The sequence below is a fragment of the Balaenoptera ricei genome, chromosome 3 (assembly GCF_028023285.1).
Source record: "Balaenoptera ricei isolate mBalRic1 chromosome 3, mBalRic1.hap2, whole genome shotgun sequence".
Classification (NCBI taxonomy): Eukaryota; Metazoa; Chordata; class Mammalia; order Artiodactyla; family Balaenopteridae; genus Balaenoptera; species Balaenoptera ricei.
The window spans coordinates 177951152-177976064 of NC_082641.1; the positions used below are offsets into that span (position 1 = coordinate 177951152).

At 45.8% G+C, this 24913-nt stretch overlaps 1 protein-coding gene across 1 annotated transcript in view; it reads right to left on the reverse strand.

The window, feature by feature from the left end:
* The window catches only part of ACSBG2 (acyl-CoA synthetase bubblegum family member 2), a 65367-nt gene that overhangs the window by 20873 nt on the left and 19581 nt on the right, over window positions 1–24913 (reverse strand). Inside the window, exons 2-5 of the mRNA XM_059918648.1 lie at window positions 7815–7915; window positions 6002–6231; window positions 2093–2181; window positions 1133–1253 (exon numbers count right to left, since the gene is read on the reverse strand). Coding sequence (XP_059774631.1) covers window positions 1133–1253; window positions 2093–2181; window positions 6002–6231; window positions 7815–7830 — 456 coding nt within the window. The 5' untranslated portion in view covers window positions 7831–7915. The remainder of the gene's footprint in view (window positions 1–1132; window positions 1254–2092; window positions 2182–6001; window positions 6232–7814; window positions 7916–24913) is intronic.

The following is a 24913-nucleotide window of genomic DNA, read 5'->3' on the forward strand; positions in this document are numbered from 1 at the left end:
CCCACCCCGCAGTGTGTTCTGCTATGAACAGGACAGACAGGGCATGACATGAGTACCAGGGACCAAAGAAGCATGCCTTCAGAAAGCAATTTCAGAAAGTAGACGTCAATCCTCACTGAACCAGCTCAGGAATTAGGCGTCGAAGGAGGCCTGGTGGCACAAAATATCCTGTTTCACTGAGTCTGGCTGGATTCCATTGAGGCTGGCAAATCTGCCCTAATTTCAGAGAAGTTAAAATGTGGGAAAACACATGGCCCATGGCGTTCAGAGGATGCCATCCATGGCGAGACATCTCAACTCCAGAAATATTAAAAAGTAACTCAGAAAAGATGAAATATGGTATTAAAGAAACAGTCACAGGAATTCCTTGGTGGTCCAGTGGTTAGGACTCTACGCTTCCACTGCTGGGGTCCTGGGTTCGATCCCTGGTCGGGGAACTAAGATCCCACAAGCTGCGCGGTGCAGTGGCTCTTGGGGTGAGCCATGAATCTGGCCATCGAGGCTCACCCCTCCCAAGGACTCCCCTCCCCTCAGGATCCTTCTGCCAAAAGCTGGTTCAAGCAACTGCAGCTCATTCAAACACAAGTCATCGGAAATGTTTCTTGCAACATTACAAAGATAACACAAGGGGAAAAAAAAAAAAAGGAATAAGAGAGGGTCAGATTTCACTGTGCACAAAAAGTCACTGCAAAGCAAAGGAAAATTGCCCCCTAACCTTCCAACGTAAAACCTAGGACGTAATGGGGTAAACGCAGCTGGGAAGGAAGAACACAAAGCAAACATACAAGCCCTGAGGGGAGAGCCAGACATCACGAAGTAGTGAAACAGGAAGTGGTCGGACTTATGAAAGAAACAGAAAAGAAAGACAAAAGCATTTCAGAAAGGAGGACAATTATAAGAGGTCAACATAGCAAGGATGACAAGGTTCAAAATAACTTTTTAAAAGAAAACTGATAAACAGTGAACTGTATATAAAATAACAACAAACACATTTTTAAAAACAGAGGCCGAGTAGGAAATGAATATGCATTGGAAATTAAACTCATCCACTCCACACACATCCACTCCACACACACCCCCCCCTCCTTCCCCCGGTGACTGGCAGGCAGCAATGGGGGGCGGAGGGGTTTACCGAAAGGATTTTCTGCAACTGTAGGTCATTTTCCACCAGCAGGATGTTCACTTTGGCGTGAGCAATGATGTATTGACAGACTTCCGCAGAGTTGGTGGCATAAATACCAACACAGAAGCCCCTGAGAAAAGAAAACACGTGCACGAGTGTGCTCCATACACCTTAAGTCGAGAACGAACGTCCTGGAAGGTGGGGGGAGGGGAAGGGTCTGCAGGGAAGGTCTGAGTTTGCAGCCTCGGCACCAGCTTCCCTCCCTCCACAGCTGGACAGTGATGAAAAGGACAAAAATGACAGTGATGATGAGAGAATGGGCTCCCAGGTTGTCATTATGACATGGAACCCTCACAGTACCCCATTTTACAGATGAGGAAACTGAGGTTCAGGGCAGGGAAGTCACTTGTTCAGGGTCCCACGGCAAATAAGAGGTGGGGTTTGGACCCCCCCCCCCCACCTCTCCACCCGTTCCCTTCATTTGCAACCTTTTGTTCTTGCTTTGAACCATTCTGCTGTGGGTTCCCTTTGTATCTCCCTGCTGGCTGATGACATCAAGGATCTTTCCAAGTGCCTATTGGCTACTTCCCTTAGTGATGTTTCTGTACAAGTCTCTTGCCCATTTAAAAATCTTTTATTTTTTTTTTTGGCTGCACTGAGCGGCATGTGGGATCTTAGTTCCCCGAACAGGGATCGAACCCGTGCCCCCTGCAGTGGAAGCGCGGAGCCTTAACCACTGGACTGCCAGGGAAGTCCCTCTTTTTGTGTTTTTATTCCTGAGTTGTAGAAGTCCCTTGTGTATATGAGATACTAGTCCTCTGTTAGACGGGTGTGTGTGTCTATCTCGCCGGCTCGCCTGCGGCTGCTTCTACAACCCCCGCTCACATCTCCGTGGGAACCAGCCTGGGGCTGCCAGTTCCCAGAGCAGCACCGCCCAACATCCACAGGGACCCGGGCCCGGGGTCTTACCCCGCGAAGATGGCGCCAAGAGCCGCAAGGAACCACTCGACCGAGTTAAACCCAAGGATGCCGACTGAGTGGAAAGGCTCCAAGCCCAGCTGGGAAGGCAAAACCAGACAGACAAACAGAAAACAGAAGCAACAGAGGTGGTTTGCTTCCGGATGGGATCTGCTCCCTGGCAGGTGAAAGCAGACCCCAGAGCCCACGGAGTCACAAGGGGGACAGCCCGTGTTGAGATGAAAATCCGGAGTGTGATTTTTTTTTTGTGACTCTTGGGAGGCTGGTTTACCTCCCTCTCTGTAATATCCCCTTTATTTATTCGAATTTTTATGTATTTTTTTTCTATATTTATTTTTATTTGGTTGCACCAGGTCTTAGTTGTGGCAGGCGGGCTCCTTAGTTGTGGCTCGCTGGCTCCTCAGTTGTGGCATGCGAACTGTTAGTTACGGCATGCATGTGGGATCTAGTTCCCTGACCAGGTATCGAACCCGGGCCCCCTGCATTGGGAGCGCGGAGTCTTTAACCACTGTGCCACCAGGGAAGTCCCCTATGTATTTTATTTTTTAACCATTAACCAACTTTAAGTACACAGCTCAGTGGCATTAAGCGCATTCACATTGTTGTGCAACCATCCCCACCATCCACCTCCAGAACTTTCTCATCTTCCCCAACTGAAACTCTGTCCCCATGAAACACTGACTCCCCACCCCCTCCCCCAGCCCCTGGCCCCCACCATCTACTTTCTGTCCCTATGGATTTGACTCCTCTAGGGACCTTTTATAAGTGGAATCATATATTTGTTCTTTTGTGTCTGGCTTCTTTTACTTAGTATAATGTCCCCCAGTTCATCTGTGTTGTGACAGGTGTCAGCATTTCACTCCATTTTAAGGTTAATGTTCTATTGTATGGACGGATCACATTTTGGTTATTCATCCATTGATGGGCACTTGGGTCGCTTCCTCCTTTTGGCTGTTGTGAGCAATGCTGCTATGAACATGGGTGTCCAAATATCTGTGTGAGTCCCTGCTTTCACTTCTTTTGGGTCTGTACCCAGAAGTGGAATTGCAGGATCATATATGGTGATTCTAAGTTTAATTTTGTGAGGAACCGCCAGACCGTCTTCCAGGGTGGCTGCACCATTTTACATTCCCACTGACAGTGACTGAGGGCTCCAATTTCTCCACATCCTCACCAACACTTGTTATTCTCTGTTTGTTTGTTTTTTAATTAGCCATCCTAATGAATTCATTTTTATTTTTAATCATAACAGTACTCAAAGAGTGATACCCTATAGTGGTAATAAATTGCACTTTTGAAGGCATAGCCTTGATCTGAACGTGGTTTAGGATGAATCAGGAGACCTGGACATGAAAGTGATCGTGCTTGGTGGTCGCCCCCCTTTTGTCCTGGAAACTCCAATTTGTTGGCTCTTTTAGTCACCTGGGCAAGGCTGGCAGTGACCCTCTGTCCCTGGGGAAAACCTAAGCATTTGGAAGGCGTCTGCCTGCTGATGCTTCAGAACGTAATGCAACATGTTTATGCTTAGTGGCAGAAAGGCTGTCTTCACTGTGGACAGTGTCTCTATCAGTGTGTAGATAAACTGACTTCTTTCTGATTGGATCCCTGAGATTTAGGAGAGCAGGGGTCCTTGAACTCCGGAACTAAGTGCATAGGGGAAGAGGACCATCTTTCAGGAAGGGTGAACTAGCCACAGCACTATGGCGTGGGGGTAAGGGCAGCCAAGAAGAAATCCAGCCCAAGCAGGTGGTTCCTAATTCCGACCTCTCACAGTCTCTAGGTGAAGACACGTGGACATCAGAGGAGGGGAGAGAGGAGCTTGGGTCTAGGTCAAAATGTGATCGGATTTCTTGTAAATCAGAACCATCAGGAGATGCCCTTTTACAGTACTAGATGTCTGTTACATTCATCATCTATGGCTGCATAACCCATCATCACAAATGTAGCAGCTTAAAAGAGCACACATTTATTATCCCAGTTTCCACAGGTCAGGAGTCTGGGGGGCGGCACAGCTGGGTTCTCTGCCTAGGATCTCCCAAAGCTGCAATCAAGGCATCGGTGGGGACCATGACCTCCAAAGCTTGGGGGCCACGCACTTGGAGGTTGTTTGCAGAATTCATTTCCTTGTGGTTGAATGATTGAGATCCTCTTCTCTTGCTACCTGCCAGCTGAGGACCGCTCTCAACTCCTAGAGTCTGTACGCCATCCCCTGCTACGTGGCCCTCTCCAGACATGGCAGTTTGCTTCCAGGACAGCAGGAGAATCTCTCTTAATGGTTCACCCAATTAAGTTAGGCCCACCCAGAGCACCTGCCCTTTCTCATGAACTCAAAGTCAACAGATTAGAGACCTTAATGACATCTGTGAAATCCGTTCACCTTTGCCATCTCAGGAGGGAAATCCCATCATAGCCCACAGTCACAGGGAGAAGATTATACAGCACAAGTACACCAGAGGCTGGGAATCTTGGTGGAGTCACCTTAGAATTCTGCCTAACATGCCTATCAAATTGGCCCAGATGAACAGTTTTGATAATATGATGTTGACAATAACATAGGTAAACAGATTCTCTCATACATTGTGAGTGGACTTAAAGAGCATTGTCTTTGTAGGAATTCATTGTACAAAGAAGGTTCAATGTGGCACCACGTATCGTAGCAAAGGCTGGAAGCAACTTAAATGCCCACCCGTAGGGGGCTGATTAAGTCAATACTGTTACATACGTATTTGCAGTTGTTGAAAAGAATATGGATTTTTTTTTTTTTAAATAAATCAATATGGAAGGATCTCAGAATGCAGCAACCAGCCTCCAAGATGAGTTTCATCTCCTGGTGTTTGTGTTCTACTATAATCCCCTTCCATATTGTATCAAGGTCTGCTTAACCTTGTGAAAGAAGTGATAGTATGTCATTGCTGAGATTAAGTTATAAAAGATATCACGGTTCCCACCTGGTTCATTCTCTCTTTTGGATCACTCATTTTTAAAAAATATTTATTTATTTATTTATTTATTTTTGGCTGTGTTGGGTCTTCGTTTCTGTGCGAGGGCTTTCTCTAGTCGTGGCGAGCAGGGGCCACTCTTCATCGCGGTGCGCAGGCCTCTCACTGTCGAGGCCTCTCTTGTTGCGGAGCACAGGCTCCAGACGCACAGGCTCAGTAGTTGTGGCTCACAGGCATAGTTGCTCCGCGGCATGTGGGATCTTCCCAGACCAGGGCTCGAACCTGTGTCCCCTGCATTGGCAGGCAGATTCTCAACCACTGCGCCACCAGGGAAGCCCTGGATCACTCATTTTGGGGGAAGCTGGCTGCCATATTGTGAGGACACTCAAGCAACCCTACGGAGAAGGCCATGGAGCTAGGAACTGAGGCCTCCTGCCAAGAGCCAGCCATGTACAGAAGCCATGTACAGATGATGCAGCCCAGGTTGACAGCTTGACTACAACCTCATGAGAGATCCTGAACCAGAAACATCCAACTAAATCACTCCTGGATTCCTGACCCACAGAAACCAAGAGATAATAAAGCTCTGTCATTTTGAGTCACTAAGTTCTGGGGTAATTTGTTATGCAGCAGTAGGTAACTAATACACACATATACTGTGCTAACAGAAAAAAAAGCAGGTTGTAGACTCGGGTATAGTATGCTACCATGTATGTAAAAATGTGCATATATAGAATTATACAACATGTACACATAATTTATTCCCCAGAAGAGCATAGAAAAAACTGCAAATGGCGGCTACCCCCATAAGAGAGGGGACAAAGATTGGAAGGAAATTTTTCACCAGTTAACCTTGTATCTTGGGGTGCCTTGTGCATTTTGTCCCATATGTATTTATACATAAAAGGAATGATTTAATACATGATGAACGAATGAAGGAATGAATGAATGAATCATTTACCTTGAGTAAGGCTCTTGCAGCCTTCTGACAAGCTTCATAATACTGGTTGTAATTCAGAACTTCCCACTTTCCATTCTTCTTTGATGCGAGGGCTGGATAAGTCCCAAATCGGTTGACTGACTCCCGAAAAAATTCAGGGATGGTCATGGGGGTCTCATGGCCTGGCCCGTGTTTTGAAAGCCTCATAAGGACTTCTCCATCTCGGTGAATGGTCCACGGCCCAGGAGTAACTGCAAATAGTCACCAGGGTTGGGTGGCAGACTTTTTTTATTCATTTAATAACTCAGGAGTTGGGGGGGTGGCGGGGGCTGTCTTTTTGAACCTGAATTAATCCCACACCTCGAGTGAAATCGTATGGTCAGTGCTGGTCTACTCAAGCTTCCTCTTTCATTTATTTCTTCCTTACCCTCTCAACAGTTTATTATGAAAATTTTCAAGCATACAAAAATTTGGATTGTATAGCTAATGCCCTCTACCCACCACCAAATTCTACAACTTCTAGCATTTTGCTGTATTTGCTTTATCACATCTCCATCCAGCCATCCCTCTATTTATCCATCCATTCTGCCATCTTACTTTTTGATACATTTCAAAGTAAGCTGCAGCTGTCCATTTCACCCTTCAACATTTGAATCATTTTAAAAAATTTTATTGAGGTATAGTTGATTTATTGCAACGTGTTAATTTCTGCTGTACAGCAAAGTGGCTCAGTTATGCATATATATATTCTTTTTCATATTCTTTTCATTGTGGTTTATCACAGGATATTGAATACAGTTCCCTGTGCTACACAGTAGGACCTTGTTGTTTATCTGTTCTATATATGATAGTTTGCATCTGCTAATCCCAAACTCCCAGTCGTTCCCTCCCCTACCCCCCTTCCCCTTGGCAACCACAAGCCTGTTCTCTATGTCTGTGAGTCTGTTTCTGTTTTGTAGATAAGTTCATTTGTGTCATATTTGAAATTCTACATATAAGTGATATCATATGGTATTTATCTTTCTCTTTCTGACTTCTCTTAGTATGATAATCTCTAGGTCCATCCATGTAGCTGCAAATGGCATTATTTCACTCTTTTTAAAAACATTTTAATCATTTGGTGTGAATCAGCCTTTAGTATTTGAATCATTAACTAGAATTCCATACTATTTACAAATGATATATATATAGACATATCTGCATTACATTATTATTACATCTGCACCGTATATAATTATATCTGTACCATATGTATAATTACCTCTACACTATATATGTATATAATTACATCTGTACTATATAATTATATTCTCAATCTATATATTATTACATCTGTACTATATAAACAATTACATATTACATCTGCCACATACATATACACACACAGTTACATCTGCACTATATATAATATACATGTAATATGTAACGTATAGTATTATATATATTATATATTTATGTGCTTTACCCACACAGGCTCACCATCCTAATAAGGCTCACACACAGGCTCACCATCCTAATAAGGAGGTGCTATTATCAATGCACACCCCCCCCCCAGTACCAACAATACACACGAGGCTTCAAAAGAGTAAGTAACTCGCCCATTGTCACCCGGCTAGCAGAGCTCTGCTCTGAACGACAGGGCCCAGCTGTCAACCACTTGCCCGTGCCACCTCTGCTCCCCATCACATATAGAGACTTGGCCTCCCAGGTTCGGGCATCTCCACCAAGGCCAGCAGCTGGGGCAGGGAGGAACTGTGCCTGACTCTCCCGGCCCGGACCCCTTTATAAAAAGCCATGGCTGACTCAGCGCACCTTTCTCTCTTACACAGCATACCTCGTTCTTGACTCATGTCTGCTTTAAGGTCCTCGGCCTTCTCTTCTCAAGTCATTGGGGTTTCAGCCCTTCCAGGTCCGCAGAGACCATTCTTCACAGTGCTGCAAGGCACAAAGCAGGGAACTTAGCAGGCCTGGCAAAGGGGCTGCAGGTCTGAAGTCAACTCCCATGTCTGCTTAGTCATGTCTGCCCAGAATCCTGGGGTTGATTAGTCATGCCTGTCCTGGGCCTAGGAGGAGAGGAGAGTGGCCTGTATGCCAGATCATAGAGCAGTTGTAAAGTCCAAAGGGTGTTCAGTCTTTGAGTTTCCAGAAGAGTGGCTTAAACAGTTAGAATATAGGGGCCAAGTCCACACGTGATCCTTTGGGTGAGAAAACATTTTGAGGTCTCCTGAAGGAAAGCAACTCTCACAAGAGAGTTCTGCTCTGGTTGGTTGCCTTAAAGATAGTACAACATAAGGGACTTCCCTGGTGGTGCAGTGGTTAAGAATCCACCTGCCAATGCAGGGGACACGGGTTCGAGCCCTGGTCTGGGAAGATCTCACATGCTGCAGAGAAACTAAGCCTGTGTGCCATAACTACTGAGCCTGCGCGCCACAACTACTGAGCCTATGTGCCTAGAGCCCGTGCTCTGCAACAAGAGAAGCCACCGCAGTGAGAAGCCCACGCACCGCAACAAAGAGTAGCCCCCACTCACTGCAACTAGGGAAAGCCCGCGCTCAGCAACGAAGACCCAATGCAGCCAAAAATAAATAAATAAATTAAAAAAAAAAAGATAGTACAACATGAAAACCCAAAGGGCATAAAGGAAAAAACAGAGTAAATCTTGTTACATAAAAAGTTTTAAATTTTTCACATAGCAAAGAATACCATGAACAGAATCAAAAGATCAACAACAGACTGAAAAAATATATATAGGCAACACATCTAATCAATAAAGGCCTGATTTCCTTAATATGTAAAGAATGCCAATGAATCAATAAGAAAAAGATCAATAACCCAATGAGAAATGGGACAAAGGCTTGAATAGACAATTCTCTGAAAACACATTTTTAAATGACTTTTAAAAACAGGAAAACATGCTCCATCTCAGTCTAGAGAGAAACGCAATAGAAAATACAATGCAATTTTCACCTATCGGATGATGTAAGACCAAAAAGGTTGAAAAAGACCTTATATTCTTGAGGATGTGGGATAACAGGGGCTCTCAAATACTATGGTAAAAGTTGATGCAGCCCCTTTAGAGGATGTTGTGTTAGTAATCAAGCTTAAGGTCACATGGCCGTGAATCCATTGGTAGAGGACTGCAGATTCCTGGCTGCCCAGGGTCCTTGCACACTCAGGAACTGACAGACATAGCTGTTTGAAGCTTTTGTGTATGATGAGGGACAAGCACCACTCCTTAAGCTTGTTTGACTTTCAATGTGTTAATCCTTAAATCTATTAAACAACATTTTTCTAAACATCTACATAACATGAATTAATAGTTATTCTCATGGACTGAATTGTGTTCCCCAAAATTTGTATGTTGAGGCCCCAACCCCCCTATTGTGATTGTATTTGGAGATGGAGCCTTGAGGGAGGTAGTCAAGGTTAAATACAAGGGTGGAGCCCTAATCCAATAGGATTGATGTCCTCCTAAGAAGAGAAAACCAGCTCTCTTTTTTTCTCTCTACCACATGAGGACACAGCAAGGAGGCGGCCGTCTGGAAGAGAGGCCTCACCAGAAACCAGTCCTGCTGACACCTTGATCTTGAACTTCCAGCCCCTGCAACTGAGCGAAAATAAGTTTCTATTCAGGCACCCATTCTGCAGTGTTTTGTTATGGCAGCCCTAGCAGACAGTTACATAAATACCTTAAAAAATGTTGCTTAATGAGCTCGTGAATTTAATCAAAATTTCCCAAACAGGGACTTCCCTGGTGGTCCAGTGGCTAAGACTCCGCTCTCCCAATGCAGGGGGCCCAGGTTCGATCCCTGGTCAGGAAGCCAAGATCCCACATGCATGCCGCAACTAAGAGTTCGCCTGCCGCAAGGAAGATCCCGCATGCTGCAAGCAACTAAGACCTGGTGCAACCAAATAAATAAATATTTTTTAAAATTCCCAAACAATTCAACAGTGGCCACACATATTTCCTTAATCAACCCCAGCCCCCAAGCATGTAATTAAACTCACATATCCAATACATTAATCTGTTCCAATCAAAAGGTATCTCCAGACATCCTCAGCTGTCCCCTTGGAGGGCAAGATAGCCGGTCGACACTGATTGCGAGTGATGTTTCAGTGGTTTCCATGAGGAAAACTGTATTATTTAGTTTGTGATCCACCGTGTGCTCCACATAAGAATCAAGCAGTTGTTATAAATTCGAGATTTGCGGTTAACGTTCTACCAACTCCAAATATTTCTATCAGAACCAGGGGGTATATAGCCTCTGGCGAATGGAGCCCCATGACCTACACAGGGTTCTGTACTAGCAGATACCGGCTTTGTATTTCAGTGAAAACAGGTAGCTAGAAAAAGGCGCCTTAGAAGATGAACTTGAGTCTCCGTGGAGCTTATACACACAGAGTAGACCCATCAGCGGAGCAAAGAAAGCAGCAAAGCACAGCCGATTTAGACGAAGCTATAAACATGCATGTGAAGATGTGCCCAAAGCATGCGGCAAACGAAGAAACTAGAAGGAGGTCCAAGGTCTGGCTGGAGCCACTGGATCTGGCCAGAACCTTAGGGGCACCCTGGATTCACCCTTCACTCCCCACCTTCCTTTCCTTCCCTCCCTCCCTTCCTTCCTCCCTTCCCACCTCCCCCTCTCTTCCTCCCCCCTCCCCCCTCTCCCCCCCACATCTGGTCCACCAGCAAATTCTATCAGCTCAGCCTTCAAAATCAGTCCCAAACCAACCGCTTTCGAACCTGGGCTCCCTTTCATGAGCCAGAGGGACCCCAGTCAAGGTGGGGCCCATCACCCGCATGCGTTATGTGGTTGCTGGCTGGATCCCAACACAAACAAGGTGCTTGTGAGGCAATCGAGGACTTGAACGCTGCCTGGATCTCAGGTGACACGAAGAGAGGATGGTAGCTTTTGAAAGTGTGATAACAACGGCTCTGGGACTCAGTTACAGAAGAGGATCCCTGTCGGTAAGGCGTTCCCAACCTGGAATAATAGCGTGCTGTCTGGGGTTGGCTTTAAAACCAGCCGGCGGGGGGCGTGGTCGCGTGGAGATGAACAAGGTCAACTTCACGTTGACAATTATTGTAGCCAAGTAGTGGGTACGTTGTGGGGTGGGGTGGTTCACGACACCGCCAGCTCTATTTGTGCGTGATTGAAAATTCATAGAACTCTTCACCAAAAATAAATAAATTCTATGATATGTGAAAAAACTGTACTATGTTAGGATGGACAATTTAAAAATATTTTGTGGCTAATTTCATTGGGCTTCCAGGTGTTGCTAGAGATAAAATATAAGGAGAAAATAATATGAGCGGTAGCTTCCCATTTTCAATATAGACTTAGGTCTTGTCCATAATGTATCAATTACGTGTTGATTGTTAAAAAGTCTTCATCACTTTTCCAAATATGTGTTACATGGTGATAGCATACAGAGAAAAATTTCCTCCAGTCAATTAATGTTTTATAAATAAAGGTTTCCTTTGGCAAACTAGAAAATAAAAGATGTACTGTACACCAAAATCCTATATCCCTACCCCAATGTGAAATTTTTGATAAAATATAACAAAATTTTGTAATGTAATAAAAGATCTACCCCATGCCAAGCACCATGACAAGCTGTTTGGGGCTACCGTAAAGGACTTTCAGAAAGTATCTGTTTCCACAAAAAAAATTAAAATCGGGAATAGAACTCCCACTTGAGGGCAAACTGAAGTAAATTGGGACTTCCCTGGCAGTCCAGTGGTTAAGACTCCGCACTTCCACTGCAGGGGGCGCCGGTTTGATCCCTGGTCGGGGAACAAAGATCCCGCGTGCTGCAGCGCAGCCAAAGAGAAAAAAAAATCAAAGTAAATTGGAAACACCAAAGTGTTATTCACCTAAAAGAATTTTAAACTACATACAAAGAATGGCCACTGCAGCACTGTTTGGACAGCAGAGGACTGGAAGAAATGGAAATATCCAGCAATGAAGGACTGGTAATATGCATTATGGAATCTCCACATGGTGGAATGTTCTAGAGCTGTGTAAGAAAACACCAGGCACCAGGAACGCACAGTCGTGTTCACAGCAGCACAGTTCCCAGTAGCCAAAAGGTAGAAACAGCCGAAACACCCCTCAACGTGTGAATGGCTAAACAAAATGTCCGTTCGTACAATGGAACATTATTTGACCCCCAAAAGGAGTGAAGCCCCGACACTCGCTACAACGCAGATGGACCTTGAGAACACGATGCTCAGTGAGAGAAGCCAGACACAGAAGGACACACAGGGTGTGATTCCATTTATATAAATGTACATAGAGACAGAGAGTGGGTTTGTGGTTGCTGGGGGGCTGGGGAGTGACTGTTTAATGAGCACAATTTCCTTTTGGGGTGATGGAAATGTTTTGGAACTAAATAGAAAAGATGGTTGCACAAGATTGTGAATGTACTAAATGCCACCGAGTGGTTTACTTTAAAATGGTTAATTTTACGTTATGTGAATCTCACCTCAATTAAAAAACACCAGAAATGTTGATTCATGGTTCCCGAAATGGAACATTCTCCAAGACATAAAATTAAATTAAAAAAGCAAGATGCAGGACAACAGATTAAGAATGTGACTGGGCAGGCAGACGGGTACATGTGTGTGACTCAAGAAGAAAGTTCTGCGCCTCTGGTCTAAGAGGTCATTACCTCCTTGGTGGACACAGTGCAGAATGCCAGCAATCTGACCCCAAATTTGACCGCTGACACCCTGAGAATGGGACAATGAGAGAGAGGTCTCAGATCACAAAGTCCCCAGGGGCCTGTGGCCATCAGCAGGCCTGTGCTGGTCTCTTCCAGCTTCACCACCACCAAGAGCCCATCCTGCACACCCAGCAAGGGGGAAGGGAGGGCTCCATCCCAGGGGTCAGCCACTCTCCTCCCCTGGTGCTTCCTGAGCATCTACTGGGTGCCGGGCAGCGCTCTAGCCACCGGGCAACCAGATGGACAGAAATCCCTCCTGGAACTGACATTCTAATTGGGAGAAACAGCCAGGAGACAAACAAAGATCAATTCAGACGGTAACAGGATGAGCCTCGAAAACATCAGGCTGAGAGAAAGAAGCCAGATACCAAAAGACACAGAGTGTGTGAGTCCATTTATGGGAAGTGTCCAGAACAGGCAAATCCACAGAGACAGAGTGTGGATTCATAGTTGCCTGGGGCTGGGGGAGGTGAGTGTGGAGTGGCTGCTTAATGAGAGTTTGGTTTCCTTTTGGGGTGTTGAAAATATTTTTGAACTAGATAGTAATGGTGTTTGTGCATCGTTGTGGATGTACTGAATGCCACTGAATTGTGCACTTTAAAATGGTGAATTTTGTGTTAGGTGTGTCTGCCATTAATTTTAAAAAATTCAGATTAATGATGACCAGAATGGAGACAATAGAACAGGGCATTGTGATAGAGAGCGCTGGGGTGGTCAGGGAGGGCCTCTTGGAGGAGGTGACATCTGAGCTGAGACCTGAAGGATGCGGAGTTCTACTGCAGAGAGTGTTCCAGGCAGGGGGAACCGTGAGGGCGAAGGCCGTGAGGTGGGAAGCAGCTTAGCATGTTCCCGGTGCAGAAGGTAATATGCAGCGTGGCCGGCCTCCAGGCAGCAAGGGGCATATGGAGATAAATACGAAGACGGCCCCCCCTCATGCCACATGCCCTCATCTCCTCAGCTCCAGCTACTGGAACCTTCTCTCCACCCCCTCCCCCCCAACACACACACACTCCAAGCTCCTTCGCACCTCAGGGCCTTTGCACATACTGTTCATTCTGCTCCAAACACTGTCCTCACTAATCTTCACCTGTGGCTTCCTCTGTTTATGAGTCCGTTCTTCAGGGAAACATCCTGTATTATCCGAGGCTGGGCCAGACCCTACACCCTCTCATTCCACCTTCTTTCCCTACATTGCACCATCTAGCTTTGTAATTGTGTGTGTATGGGTGTGTGTATGCGACTATCTTGTTGATCATTATATCCCTAACACCTAGTACAGCACCTGGGGTTCGATCAATATTAGCTGAATGAATATATATGTAAATATACTGATTCAATAGACCTATGGTTCTCAATCAGTGGTGATGCTGTGCTTCCCCCACCCCTGCCCCGCAGAGGATACTTGGCAGTGTCTGGAGAGTTTCAGGTGCCACAAGTTGGGGGTGCTACTGGCATCTATCGGGTAGAGGCTGGGGCTGCTGCTAAACATCCCGCAATGTCCAGGATAGCACCCCACAACCAAGAATTATTCGACCCCAAATGTCAAAAGCACCAACCCTGAGAAACCCTGGACTAGACAAGGCAGTTATAGCATGAAAATAGCAAGCACAGTCAGAGTCTTTTCTATACACAGAAGTAGTAGGGGGAGCCCTACGAAGAGAGACATGTCCCTGTGTTCTTGGGCTGAGAGGCTCCCTGTAAAACCAGGGACAGTTAAACTCTGGTTAATATGAACCAACAACAGTAATAAAAACAGGCAACGTGGGTCTTTCTGCAAGCACGATTCTGAGAGTTTTATATGTACTGACTCATTTCATCTTCACAACCCTTCGAGGCAGCTACTCTTATTGTTCCCCGTTTTGCAAATGAGGAAACTAGAGCCTGGCGAGCTGAGCTTGCCTGTGGTCCCAGTGTAATACTTTCTCTTTGATCCTGAAATCAGCTCATCATTCATGAGCAGCTAATAAGTGGAGGCAGTATGATTCTTCCACAAAGCCAAGGTCAGATCAAGCTATGGATTAAAAGAATCTTGGCCAGATGGAGAATGTCCGTTTATCAAGACATCAGAAAGCAGTAAGTCAAGATAAGTCACTGACCAAGATGAAGCATTTGCTATGTTTATATCCCAAGAAAGAATTCATATACAGAATATGAAAAGACTTCCTCTTTAGTTTTAAGAAGACAACCCCATAGGAAGTGGGTGCAAACCGTGAACAGACAGTTCACAGAGCAGGAAACACGAACAGACTATAAACCCAGGACAAGATGCTAAGGTTCCTTGGTAATCAGGGAAATGCACATTAAAACCACAATGAGATATTATTCCACCCCCAGGAGATGTACAAAAATGCATCAAATGCTAGAGAGAAAGAAGAATGGGAGCCCTCCTCCACTGCCAGGGGAGCTAAAGATGACATGCCCCCTTGGGAAAGCATTGTGGTGTTAATGGTTAAAGGTGAACACATGCATATCCCTGACTTGGCATCTTCACTCCCAGTTATATGTATACCCAAGAGAAACTTGCACATCAGCCCCAGGAGACATGGACAAGAATGATCACAGTGGCCGTGTTCATAAGAACCCCAAACTGGAAACAGCCCAAATATTCATCAACAGGAGAATGGATGCATCCATTATGGAATGCTATGCAGTGATGAAAATGTAGGAACAGACACAAAAACTTGGGTGCATCTCCCAGCCTTGATGCTGATAAAGAAGCAGGTGGCAGTATGATTTTATTTATATAAAGTTCACAGACAGGCAACATTAATTAGTCCTTGTTTAGGTGGTAAAACGAGAAGGAAAAGTTCTACAGGCAGTTCAGGACAGTGTTACCTCATTCAGGCGAGGGAGGAAAATGAGAAAAAGGCAGGACACAGAGGCCTTCTAAGTTCCTAATAATATTCTATCTCATAAGGTGAAGTAGGTACACAGGCATTTATTGCTATTCATTAAATTGTACGTTAAAATGTTTTGTGCATCATTTTATACGCAAGATGTGTTTCACAATTTTAAAAAGCCATGTAGGGTTTATTATAGCAATGAAAAAGTTATTCAACATTCAAATTCTCACTGAATTTAAGGGACAAGTGTGAGACACTATATGATCTCCTCAAGAGAGAATTTCATGAAATATCCATTTTTAAATGACAGTCCCTTAGCCGGTAAGAAATGGAAGACTCTCCATTACTTGATAAAGGCTACCTACCAGCACTATAAATATTATACTTAACAATGGCAGCAGAAGCATTGGAAGAGTTTCCATGAAGTCAGAAATAAGACAAAGACATCAGCTGTCACTGCTACTAGTCAGCATTGTTCTGGAGGCACTTGGCCAATGCAGTAAGATAAGAAAAGGAAGTGAGAGGAATAAAGATTGGAAACAGACAGCATCGCCATTTTGCAAACGATGTGATTGACTACCTAGACTATTCAGTCAACTGAAAAGCTATTAGAAATAAAAACAGTTCTGTAAGGTGATTAGATAGAAGATCAGTATTCAAAAACCAATAGCTTTCTTGTACACCAGCAGCAACCAGTTAAAAGATGCAGTAGAAAAGTATCCCAAGGCCAAAATGTGTGTGTGTGGTGAGTCCGGCTCCTACCGCAATATGCCTGGATGCTATATTGACATATTGATACATGAAAAGTCAAGTACGATCGTCAGACACCGAATCCCAGAGGACCCTCGTGTGCTCCTCTCCCATACCACTGGCACCTGCCACTCTTCACCAGGTGCGGTTCTGGCCATCACAGCAAGGCATTGGTTGACGAGACACCTGGGCAACTCAGGGTGTTTTCTTCTTCCACAGAGATGATAAACAAGTTGCTCCTCCTGGGAACCTGAACACGTGCTGCCCCTTCCCAGCCCTCGTCACCGACTGCGTCCAGCCAGGATAGTGGTGGTGGTGACAAGAGGCAGGAAGGCGGGCAGTTTCCCCTCCCTGACAGCCCTTCTACCCCATCCAGCCTTCCGGAACCTTCCTCCCAGCCTCCTCTTGTGAGGTCACTGGCTGTCCCTGCCTCCCCACCCTGCCCCCACTCCTGCTTCCGGGGCGCTCCCTGCTTCTCTTGTACGGACCCGTTCGTTCAGGCACTGCGCTCCTGCTTCTCTCGTACGGACCCGTTCGTTCGGGCACTGCGCTCCTGCTTCTCTCGTACGGACCCGTTCGTTCGGGCACTGCGCTCCTGCTTCTCTCGTACGGACCCGTTCGTTCGGGCACTGCGCTCCTGCTTCTCTCGTACGGACCCGTTCGTTCGGGCACTGCGCTCCTGCTTCTCTCGTACGGACCCGTTCGTTCGGGCACTGCGCTCCTGCTTCTCTCGTACGGACCCGTTCGTTCGGGCACTGCGCTCCTGCTTCTCTCGTACGGACCCGTTCGTTCGGGCACTGCGCTCCTGCTTCTCTCGTACGGACCCGTTCGTTCGGGCACTGCGCTCCTGCTTCTCTCGTACGGACCCGTTCGTTCGGGCACTGCGCTCCTGCTTCTCTCGTACGGACCCGTTCGTTCGGGCACTGCGCTCCTGCTTCTCTCGTACGGACCCGTTCGTTCGGGCACTGCGCTCCTGCACCTGATTGTGACACTTTTATGGAGCCACCGTACTTAACGCTGGGCATCGTGCTAGATGCTGGGACCGTGAAGATGTGCAGAACCAGACGAGGTCTGCTCACGGAGCCAGCGGGGAAACCTAGAGTCATGCAAACAGGGAGACCCAGTGTGTGTTGGTCAAGAGGGTGTTGGTGTTGGGGGGAGGGCTGACCTAGGCAGGGAGGTCGCGAGAGGTTCCTCAAGCTGAGGTCTAAAAGCTGGGTGGGTCTCAGCCCCGACCTCACCACTTTCTATCACGCTGCCCTGCTTTATGCGTCCTTAGTCTGCTTTGCTCATTGCTGCATTCCAGTGCCTAAAGCAGTGCCTGGCAGGGCTCACAGCAGGTGCTCAATAAATAAAGATTTATTACCCAAATGTTCTGCTCTGCCAAGAGACAAGAACAAGGAGTGTTCCGTTGTCTCTGGAGCCTTCTGGGTGGTTCCCATCCACGGCTGACCAATGTCACTCCGCAGAGCAGCGAGACAGCTGTGGCTGGGAGAGAGAGCATCCACCATGAGCCATTCTGCCCCCTCTTTTCTAGACCCCTCACCTAAAGATTGCCTCCCAGGCCCCCTTGTTGCGACATGTGGCCATCTGGCTAAATCCTGACCTGTGGGAATGTGGACCTAGGTGATGGGGGTCACTTTGGTGTTATGCCCTTAATGGAAAGGAGATGGCACCCCCTTTCCCTAGTGGGAGGCTGGGACCTGAAGCAGACACCTTGGACAAGAGGGGAGCTGGACAGTGAGGGAGGCAGAGCAACAAGAGGGAAGGAGCCTGGGTCCCTAATGACTGTGGAGCCACCTGGCTAGTCCTGGACAAATACAGAGCTCCATGCACACTCACACACACACACACAAACACACCTTCATATGGACATGCAATCACATGCACACGCATGTATACTCACCTGCACTCACATGCATGCACACCTGCTCCCACAGTCATACCTCACATCCTAAGACACACCCTCCTACAGACACAAAATTGCATACAGCCACACGCTGAGTCACACACACCCTTTTATAGACACAATTACATACACACACGGTAACGCATATGCACTCATACACAGACACACAGTTATATACACACGTGCTCACACACATATGCATGACAACCTCACATTCACGTGCATCCTCATTAGATACACGATTGCATACATATATGCTCACACACATGCACTCACACGTCTTCACACAGATACATACTCTCACACACATGCACACACAAGTTTCTCACCCCAGAAAAGTCCACTTGGGAAAAACCTGTGCAGAGATACCTCAGCTGAGGCTTGGTGAGGACGGGGCAGATGCTGCAGTGCTTGCCCAGATCTCATTCAGGGATGGAGGGCGTGCTGCCAGCTTCCGGAAGTGCTAAGCAGACCTCTGCTGCTGGCCCTGTGGGATCAGCCTCCGCTGAACGGCACCCCAGCATGTAGGGTTACACGCCCTTCTCAGGGCAGCCCACAGCCGCGTCATGGCGTAAAGTCCCTGCCTGTCACCCCAACTCAGAGCAGCTCTGAGAGGCCGTCCCAGCCGCAGAGCCTCCCTGGGGGTAGGTGACCTTCTCTCTCCCTTGGGAGCCCAGTCCTGCTTCCCCCCCTCCCACCAGTGTCCCTCCTGAGTGCTCCCTAAATAAACCGTTTTGCAAGCTCAGTTTTCCTCGGCTTCACAATGAGCCCAACATAGAGCAAAAGCAGTAATCGTCTCCCACTCGAATCCCTCCGTTGACCTTGCCTTACCGTTCTCTTACCTGCCCCAGCTAAGGTAGCAGCAGGGACCCTTCTTTCCTCACAAGCCTTGGCCATCAGCAGTGACCATGCTCTCTAGGTGGTGGAGGAGCCCCTCCTCCAAGCAGAGGGACAGAGTTTATTCCAGGCCACCGCGCACATTTTAATCGAGAAAAGTCTGACAGTAGAAAACAGGATTGCATGGAGGCAGCAGCTGCAGAAAGAAAAGCCCTGATTTGGCAAAATCCATCTACCCCAACCCCGCTGACCCCGGAAGACTCCCCTCCCCCAAAGCCAAGGGCAAAACGAACTGAAGCTGAGGGCAACTCTGTGAAAGGACCCAGGTGCCCGCATTGGACATCGGGAAAGGGGTGACTCACCTGGGCAAGGGGGAGTCGGACCCCAAGCACTTTGGGCTGCTTTCAGGATCTGCTCCACATCCGTCTCTCAGGATGAGAACAGGGGGAAGCTCTCAGCCAACCTCCAACTTTCCCCAATTAACCAACTCACCCACTAACTCAGGTTCTGTCCCCCTTACAAAGCATGCAGATGGGCCTGGTTCATATAGAACCCTCGTGGGGTTACTGTGAAATGCACGTGCATCTGTCCCACATGGGATGAGCTGTGTGCTTAGTGAGGGTGAGATGTTTATTCCCAAACCCGTTTACGCCCATTGTACTCGTTACCCTAACAACATGATTTAATTAAATATTATACCCACCAATGCAATACAAGGGCAAAAAATCATTGTTTCTAAGCCCAAAGTACAGGTGATTCAAAAAAGATTGATGAGGGACTTCCCTGGCGGTGCGGTGGTTAAGACTTCCCCTTCCAGCGCGGGAGGTGCGGGTTCGATCCCTCGTCAGGGAGCTAAGATCCCACATGCCTCGCAGACAAAAAACCAAAACATAAAACAGAAGCAATATTGTAACAAATTCAATAAAGACTTTAAAAAACATGGCCCCCATTTAAAAAAAAGTGATTCACGATAGTGATTCACAATTTAAAGAAAAAAAAAAAAAAGATTGATGAATTAAGCAAGGTGGTATGTTGCGTCTGGGAAAAAACTGGAAATCTACCCTGTCCAATATGGTAGTGACTACCTGTGTGTATATCTAGATTTAAATTTTTATTAAAGTTCAAGTGAGAACTGTACACCTTAAAAATGGTTAAGAGGATAGATTGACTGTTGTTTTACTACAGTTAAAAATAAAAATAAATTAGCTTAAATTTAAACTTCAGTTCCTCAGTCACACAAACAATAGTTCAAAGGCTCAGTAGCCACATGTGGTTGGTGGCGGCCATATTGGACAACCCAGATGCAGGACGTCTCCAGCATGTTCTAGACTGGAGTGGCAGACCAGTTCTATACCCAGGGTGTTCTTCAAGTATCTTTATGCTCTTACTACACTCTTGTGATTACAAGCTCTTAATGATAGTCAGGAACATTAAAGATAGGATAGTAATTAGACTATTGAAAAGTTTATAAAGCTTATTCACATATTCAGTGGGTTGGTTGGTCATGTGAGAAATTTCAGCACCTTCCTTCTTTTCTTGTACTATCTATTTATTAAAACAATTTTGCTTTTCTTGGTGATAATCTGTATCGTCAGAAACTTCAGTTGTAGAGCTCTCAACATTGGCTTCCTCGCCACAGTTTCCAAGCTTTTGCTGAAAACCCAAGAATTCTTTTCTTGGCACCCCTTTGTCCTTGTGGCCCCATCCCTAGTATCCCATGATCGCCATGACCTTCAAGATCAAGGGAACAAGAACTTTTTGGACCTCTGCTTGGGGTTTCAGGCTAGGAAGCATCTAAAGAAGTGACTCCCCCCATCTTGAAGAAATTGAAATCAGAAAATGTAGAGGTTGATTTATGCAAGAGATACCTAAGGATCTCCAATGGGCAGATCCATCTTCAAAGAGAAGGACTTAGGAGCCATACATCAAAAGGGTACAGAAGATCTCTAGGACAAGGGGAAACAAAAAACCAAATGAATCCCTACCTTCAGTGACTTTTTCCAGTGACCAGTCAAATACCGGAATGCTCACACATCCAGAAATTCCTCTGGGCACCAACCCTCCTCCAGCCCAGGTCCTGTGTCCTGTGTTGTTTGTGTTCTGAGTCATCTAAGCGTCACTCACTGCCTGGGGAGCTGGGGGGAGGATGAATAGAGCAGAAGCAGAGAGGAAGGTCTGTGGCTTGAAGTAAAGGGCTGGGGATTTGAGGTTCAAGAACTGATACCCACCCTCCTACATTTCTGGTGGGAATAAAAATTGGCGCAGCCAGTTTGGAAGACAGTCCGCATGTCCTCAAAAGGTTAAACAGAGAGTTATCATTTGACCCAGCAGTCCCGCTCCTGGGTGTATTCCCAAGAGAAATGAAAACGTACGTCCACACAAAAACTTGTACACAAACGTTCACAGCAGCATGATTCATGCTAGCCCCCAAACCAAATATCTGTCAATGGGTGAATGGATAAACAGAACATGGTGTATCCATCCAAGGGAATGTTATGCAGCCATTAGAAGGAATGAAGCTCCTGGGGACTTCCCTGGAGGTCCAGTGGTTAAGACTTCGCCTTCCAATGCAGGGGGTACGGGTTCGACACCTGGTCGTGGAGCTAAGATCCCACATGCCTCACAGCCAAAAAACCAAAACATAAAGCAGAAGCAATATTGTAACAGATTCAATAAAGACTTTAAAAATGGTCCACATCAAAAAAAGAAAAAAATCTTAAAAAAAAAAAAAAAAAAAAGGAACGAGGCTCTGATACATACTGCAACACAGATAAACCTCAAGAACATTTTTGCTGGGTGAAAAAGCCACATGAGTCATATACTCTATGATTCCACTTATATGGGGAATCTAGAATAGACAAATTCATAGAGCCAGAAAGTAGAATAGATGTTGCCAGGGGCTATGGGGAGGGAAGAGGGAGAAGTGACTGCTGATGGGTGTGGACCCTCCTTTTAAGGTGATGAAAATGTCTTGGAACCAAATAGAGGTGATGGCTGCACAACACGGTGAATGTACTGAATGTCACCGAGTTGTCCACGTTCAACTGTGGAGTTTTAAAGTTTAAAAAAAGTAATAAATAAATAGATTATCCTGACTGTGCAGCATTATTTAACACTCAGGATGTGCTTCATTAGAGCAGCTCAAGGTCAGAGAGGCAGAGCCACTTGGCTGAGGTCACACAGCAAGCAAGCGATGGAGGCACAGAAATCCTGCTTAGTTCTGTAACTTTGCTCCACCCCAGCTCTTCACAGAGCATCCCAACCCTCAGAGAGCCTCTGAGTTGTGGTCCCCAGAACCAAACGGTGCTTGATACGGACTGGCAGCTGCTCCACAGCAGGACTGTCTCCCACTTCACTGGTGGGAAAACAGAAAAGTTAAGTAACTTGCCCAGAGGCACACAGCTGGTCAGAGGCAGGGTGACTGAGAATGCCAGTTCTAGACCCACATCACCTCTCTGATCTTTGGTCTGTCCTGGTTGACACTGAAATTCTCTGGGCTGTGTGTCCCAGCTCTCCTTTTTTCTGCATCCTTCGGATCATTAACTAGAATCTGACCCTGTACTTGCATGTCTCACCTCTCTCTGTTTCTAGCCCTGTTGCATCCTGTCTTTATTTAAAATGTTGACATTTTGTTCATCATGGTTTTTTGGGCATCATCTTGGTTTTTAAAAATATTGCATTGAAATGTTATTCATCTTGGTGATTGAGTTTTCTGCTTTTAAAGGACAGGCAGGAGAGGAAAAATGGTTGATGTTTCCCCTTTCCCTCTCTTCTTGCTCAGAATGGGGATGTGATGCCTGGAGCCATGGCAGCGATTTTGTAATCATGAGTCAACAAGCAAGGGGCACAAGAAGCCAGTGGCTTAGGACATTAAGAACCTGAGCTCTTGACAACATTGAGTGATTGAATCAAAGTCAGCAACCATTTACATGCAGATTTCCTGTGTAGTGAAAAAAATAAACTCATTTTGTAAACTGCTTTGGTTAGATTTTCTTTTAGATGCAGTCAAATGCTAACTGCTACAATCTTAAAATGACATTTCTTGGCTGACTTTAGAGGTTAACAGTTTATGATGGGATATATCATCTATCTAAGTAATTAACCCCAAATTTCTCAAGATAAAAGTCTTAAACCCACTCCTGATGCTCGTATATTGTTGGTAGGAGTGCATTAGTACAGCTTTGGTGAGAACAATTTGGCTGTATTTGTCAAAATTTTAGAACATATATACTTTTTTGCCTTCCCCTGTATTATGTCAACTCAGTATTTTATAGGACTAATCCATTACCTTTTTATATTTAGACTAATTTCTAAAAATGTTATGAAAGTAATACATGTCCATGGTTTTTAAAATTCAAAAGAAACAAATAATCTGATTAAAAATGGGCAGAGGACCCGAATAGACGTTTTTCCAAAGAAGATATGCAAATGGCCAACGGGCATATGAAAAGGTGCTCAACATCACTAATCTTCAGGGAAATGCAAATCCAAACCATAATGAGATGTCACCCACTAGACATCAGTCAGTTAGAATGGCTTCAACAAAAAGACAAGAGATAATTAAGTGTTGGTGAGGATGTGGAGAAAAGGGAACGCTTGTACACTGCTGGTGGGAGTGTAAATTGGTACAGCCACTGTGGAGAAGAGTATTGAGGTTCCTCAAAAAATTAAAAATACAGCTATCATATGATTGGGCAATCTCACTTCTGGTTATATATCTGAAGGAAATGAAATCACTGTCTTGAAGAGATACCTGTACTCCCATGTTCACTGCAGCACTATTCATAATAGCCAAGACCTGGAAACAACCTAAGTGTCCATCGACAGATGAATGGATAAAGGCGATGTGGGTGTGTGTGTGTGTGTGTGTGTGTGTGTGTGTGTAATGGAATACTACTCAGTCATAAAGAAGGAAATTCTGGCATTCGAGACTATATGGATGGTTCTTAAGGACACTATGCTTAGTGAAATAAATCAGACAGAGGAAGAGAAACACTGTATGATCTCACTTATATGTAGAATCAAAACAAAACACGGGGGACTTCCCTGGTGGCGCAGTGGTTAAGAATCCGCCTGCCAGTGCAGGGGACACGGGTTGGAGCCCTGGTTCGGGAAGATCCCACATGCTGCAGAGCAGCTAAGCCCGTGCACCACAACTACTGAAGCCCGCGTGCCTAGAGCCCGTGCTCTACAACAAGAGAAGCCACCACAATGAGAAGCCCATACACTGCAACAAAGAGTAGCCCCCGCTCGCCAGAACTAGAGAAAGCCCACGCACAGCAACGAAGACCCAACACAGCCAAAAATAAAATAAATAAATAAATTTATAAAAAACAAAACATGGGAGGGCGAAGCTGGGGTGAAGTGAGCGTAGCATCGACGTATATACACTACCGAAAGTAAAATAGTTGGCTGGTGGGAAGCAGCAGCATAGCACAGGGAGATCGTCTTGGTGCTTTGCGATGACCAAGAGGGGTGGGATAGGGAGGGTGGGAGGGAGGCTCAACAGAGAGGGGATATGGGGACATGTGTTTGCGTGTGGCTGATTCGCTTTGTTGTGCAACAGAAACTAACACGGTATTGTGAAGCAATTATACTCCAAAAAAGATGTATTTTTAAAAAATTACTTTGATTAGAACTTTTCCCCCCTTCAGTGTAGTTACGGCATGCATTTGAAATACAGTTGTGTTTGTTTAAAAAAAACAAAAACAACTAGCACACCATTGTAAAGCAATTATACTCCAATAAAGATGTTAAAAAAAAAGAATACAAAACAAAAACAAAACACGGAACTCACAGATACAGAGAACAGATTGGTGGTTGTCAGAGGCGGGGCTGGGGGATGGAGAAATGGGTGAAGGTGGT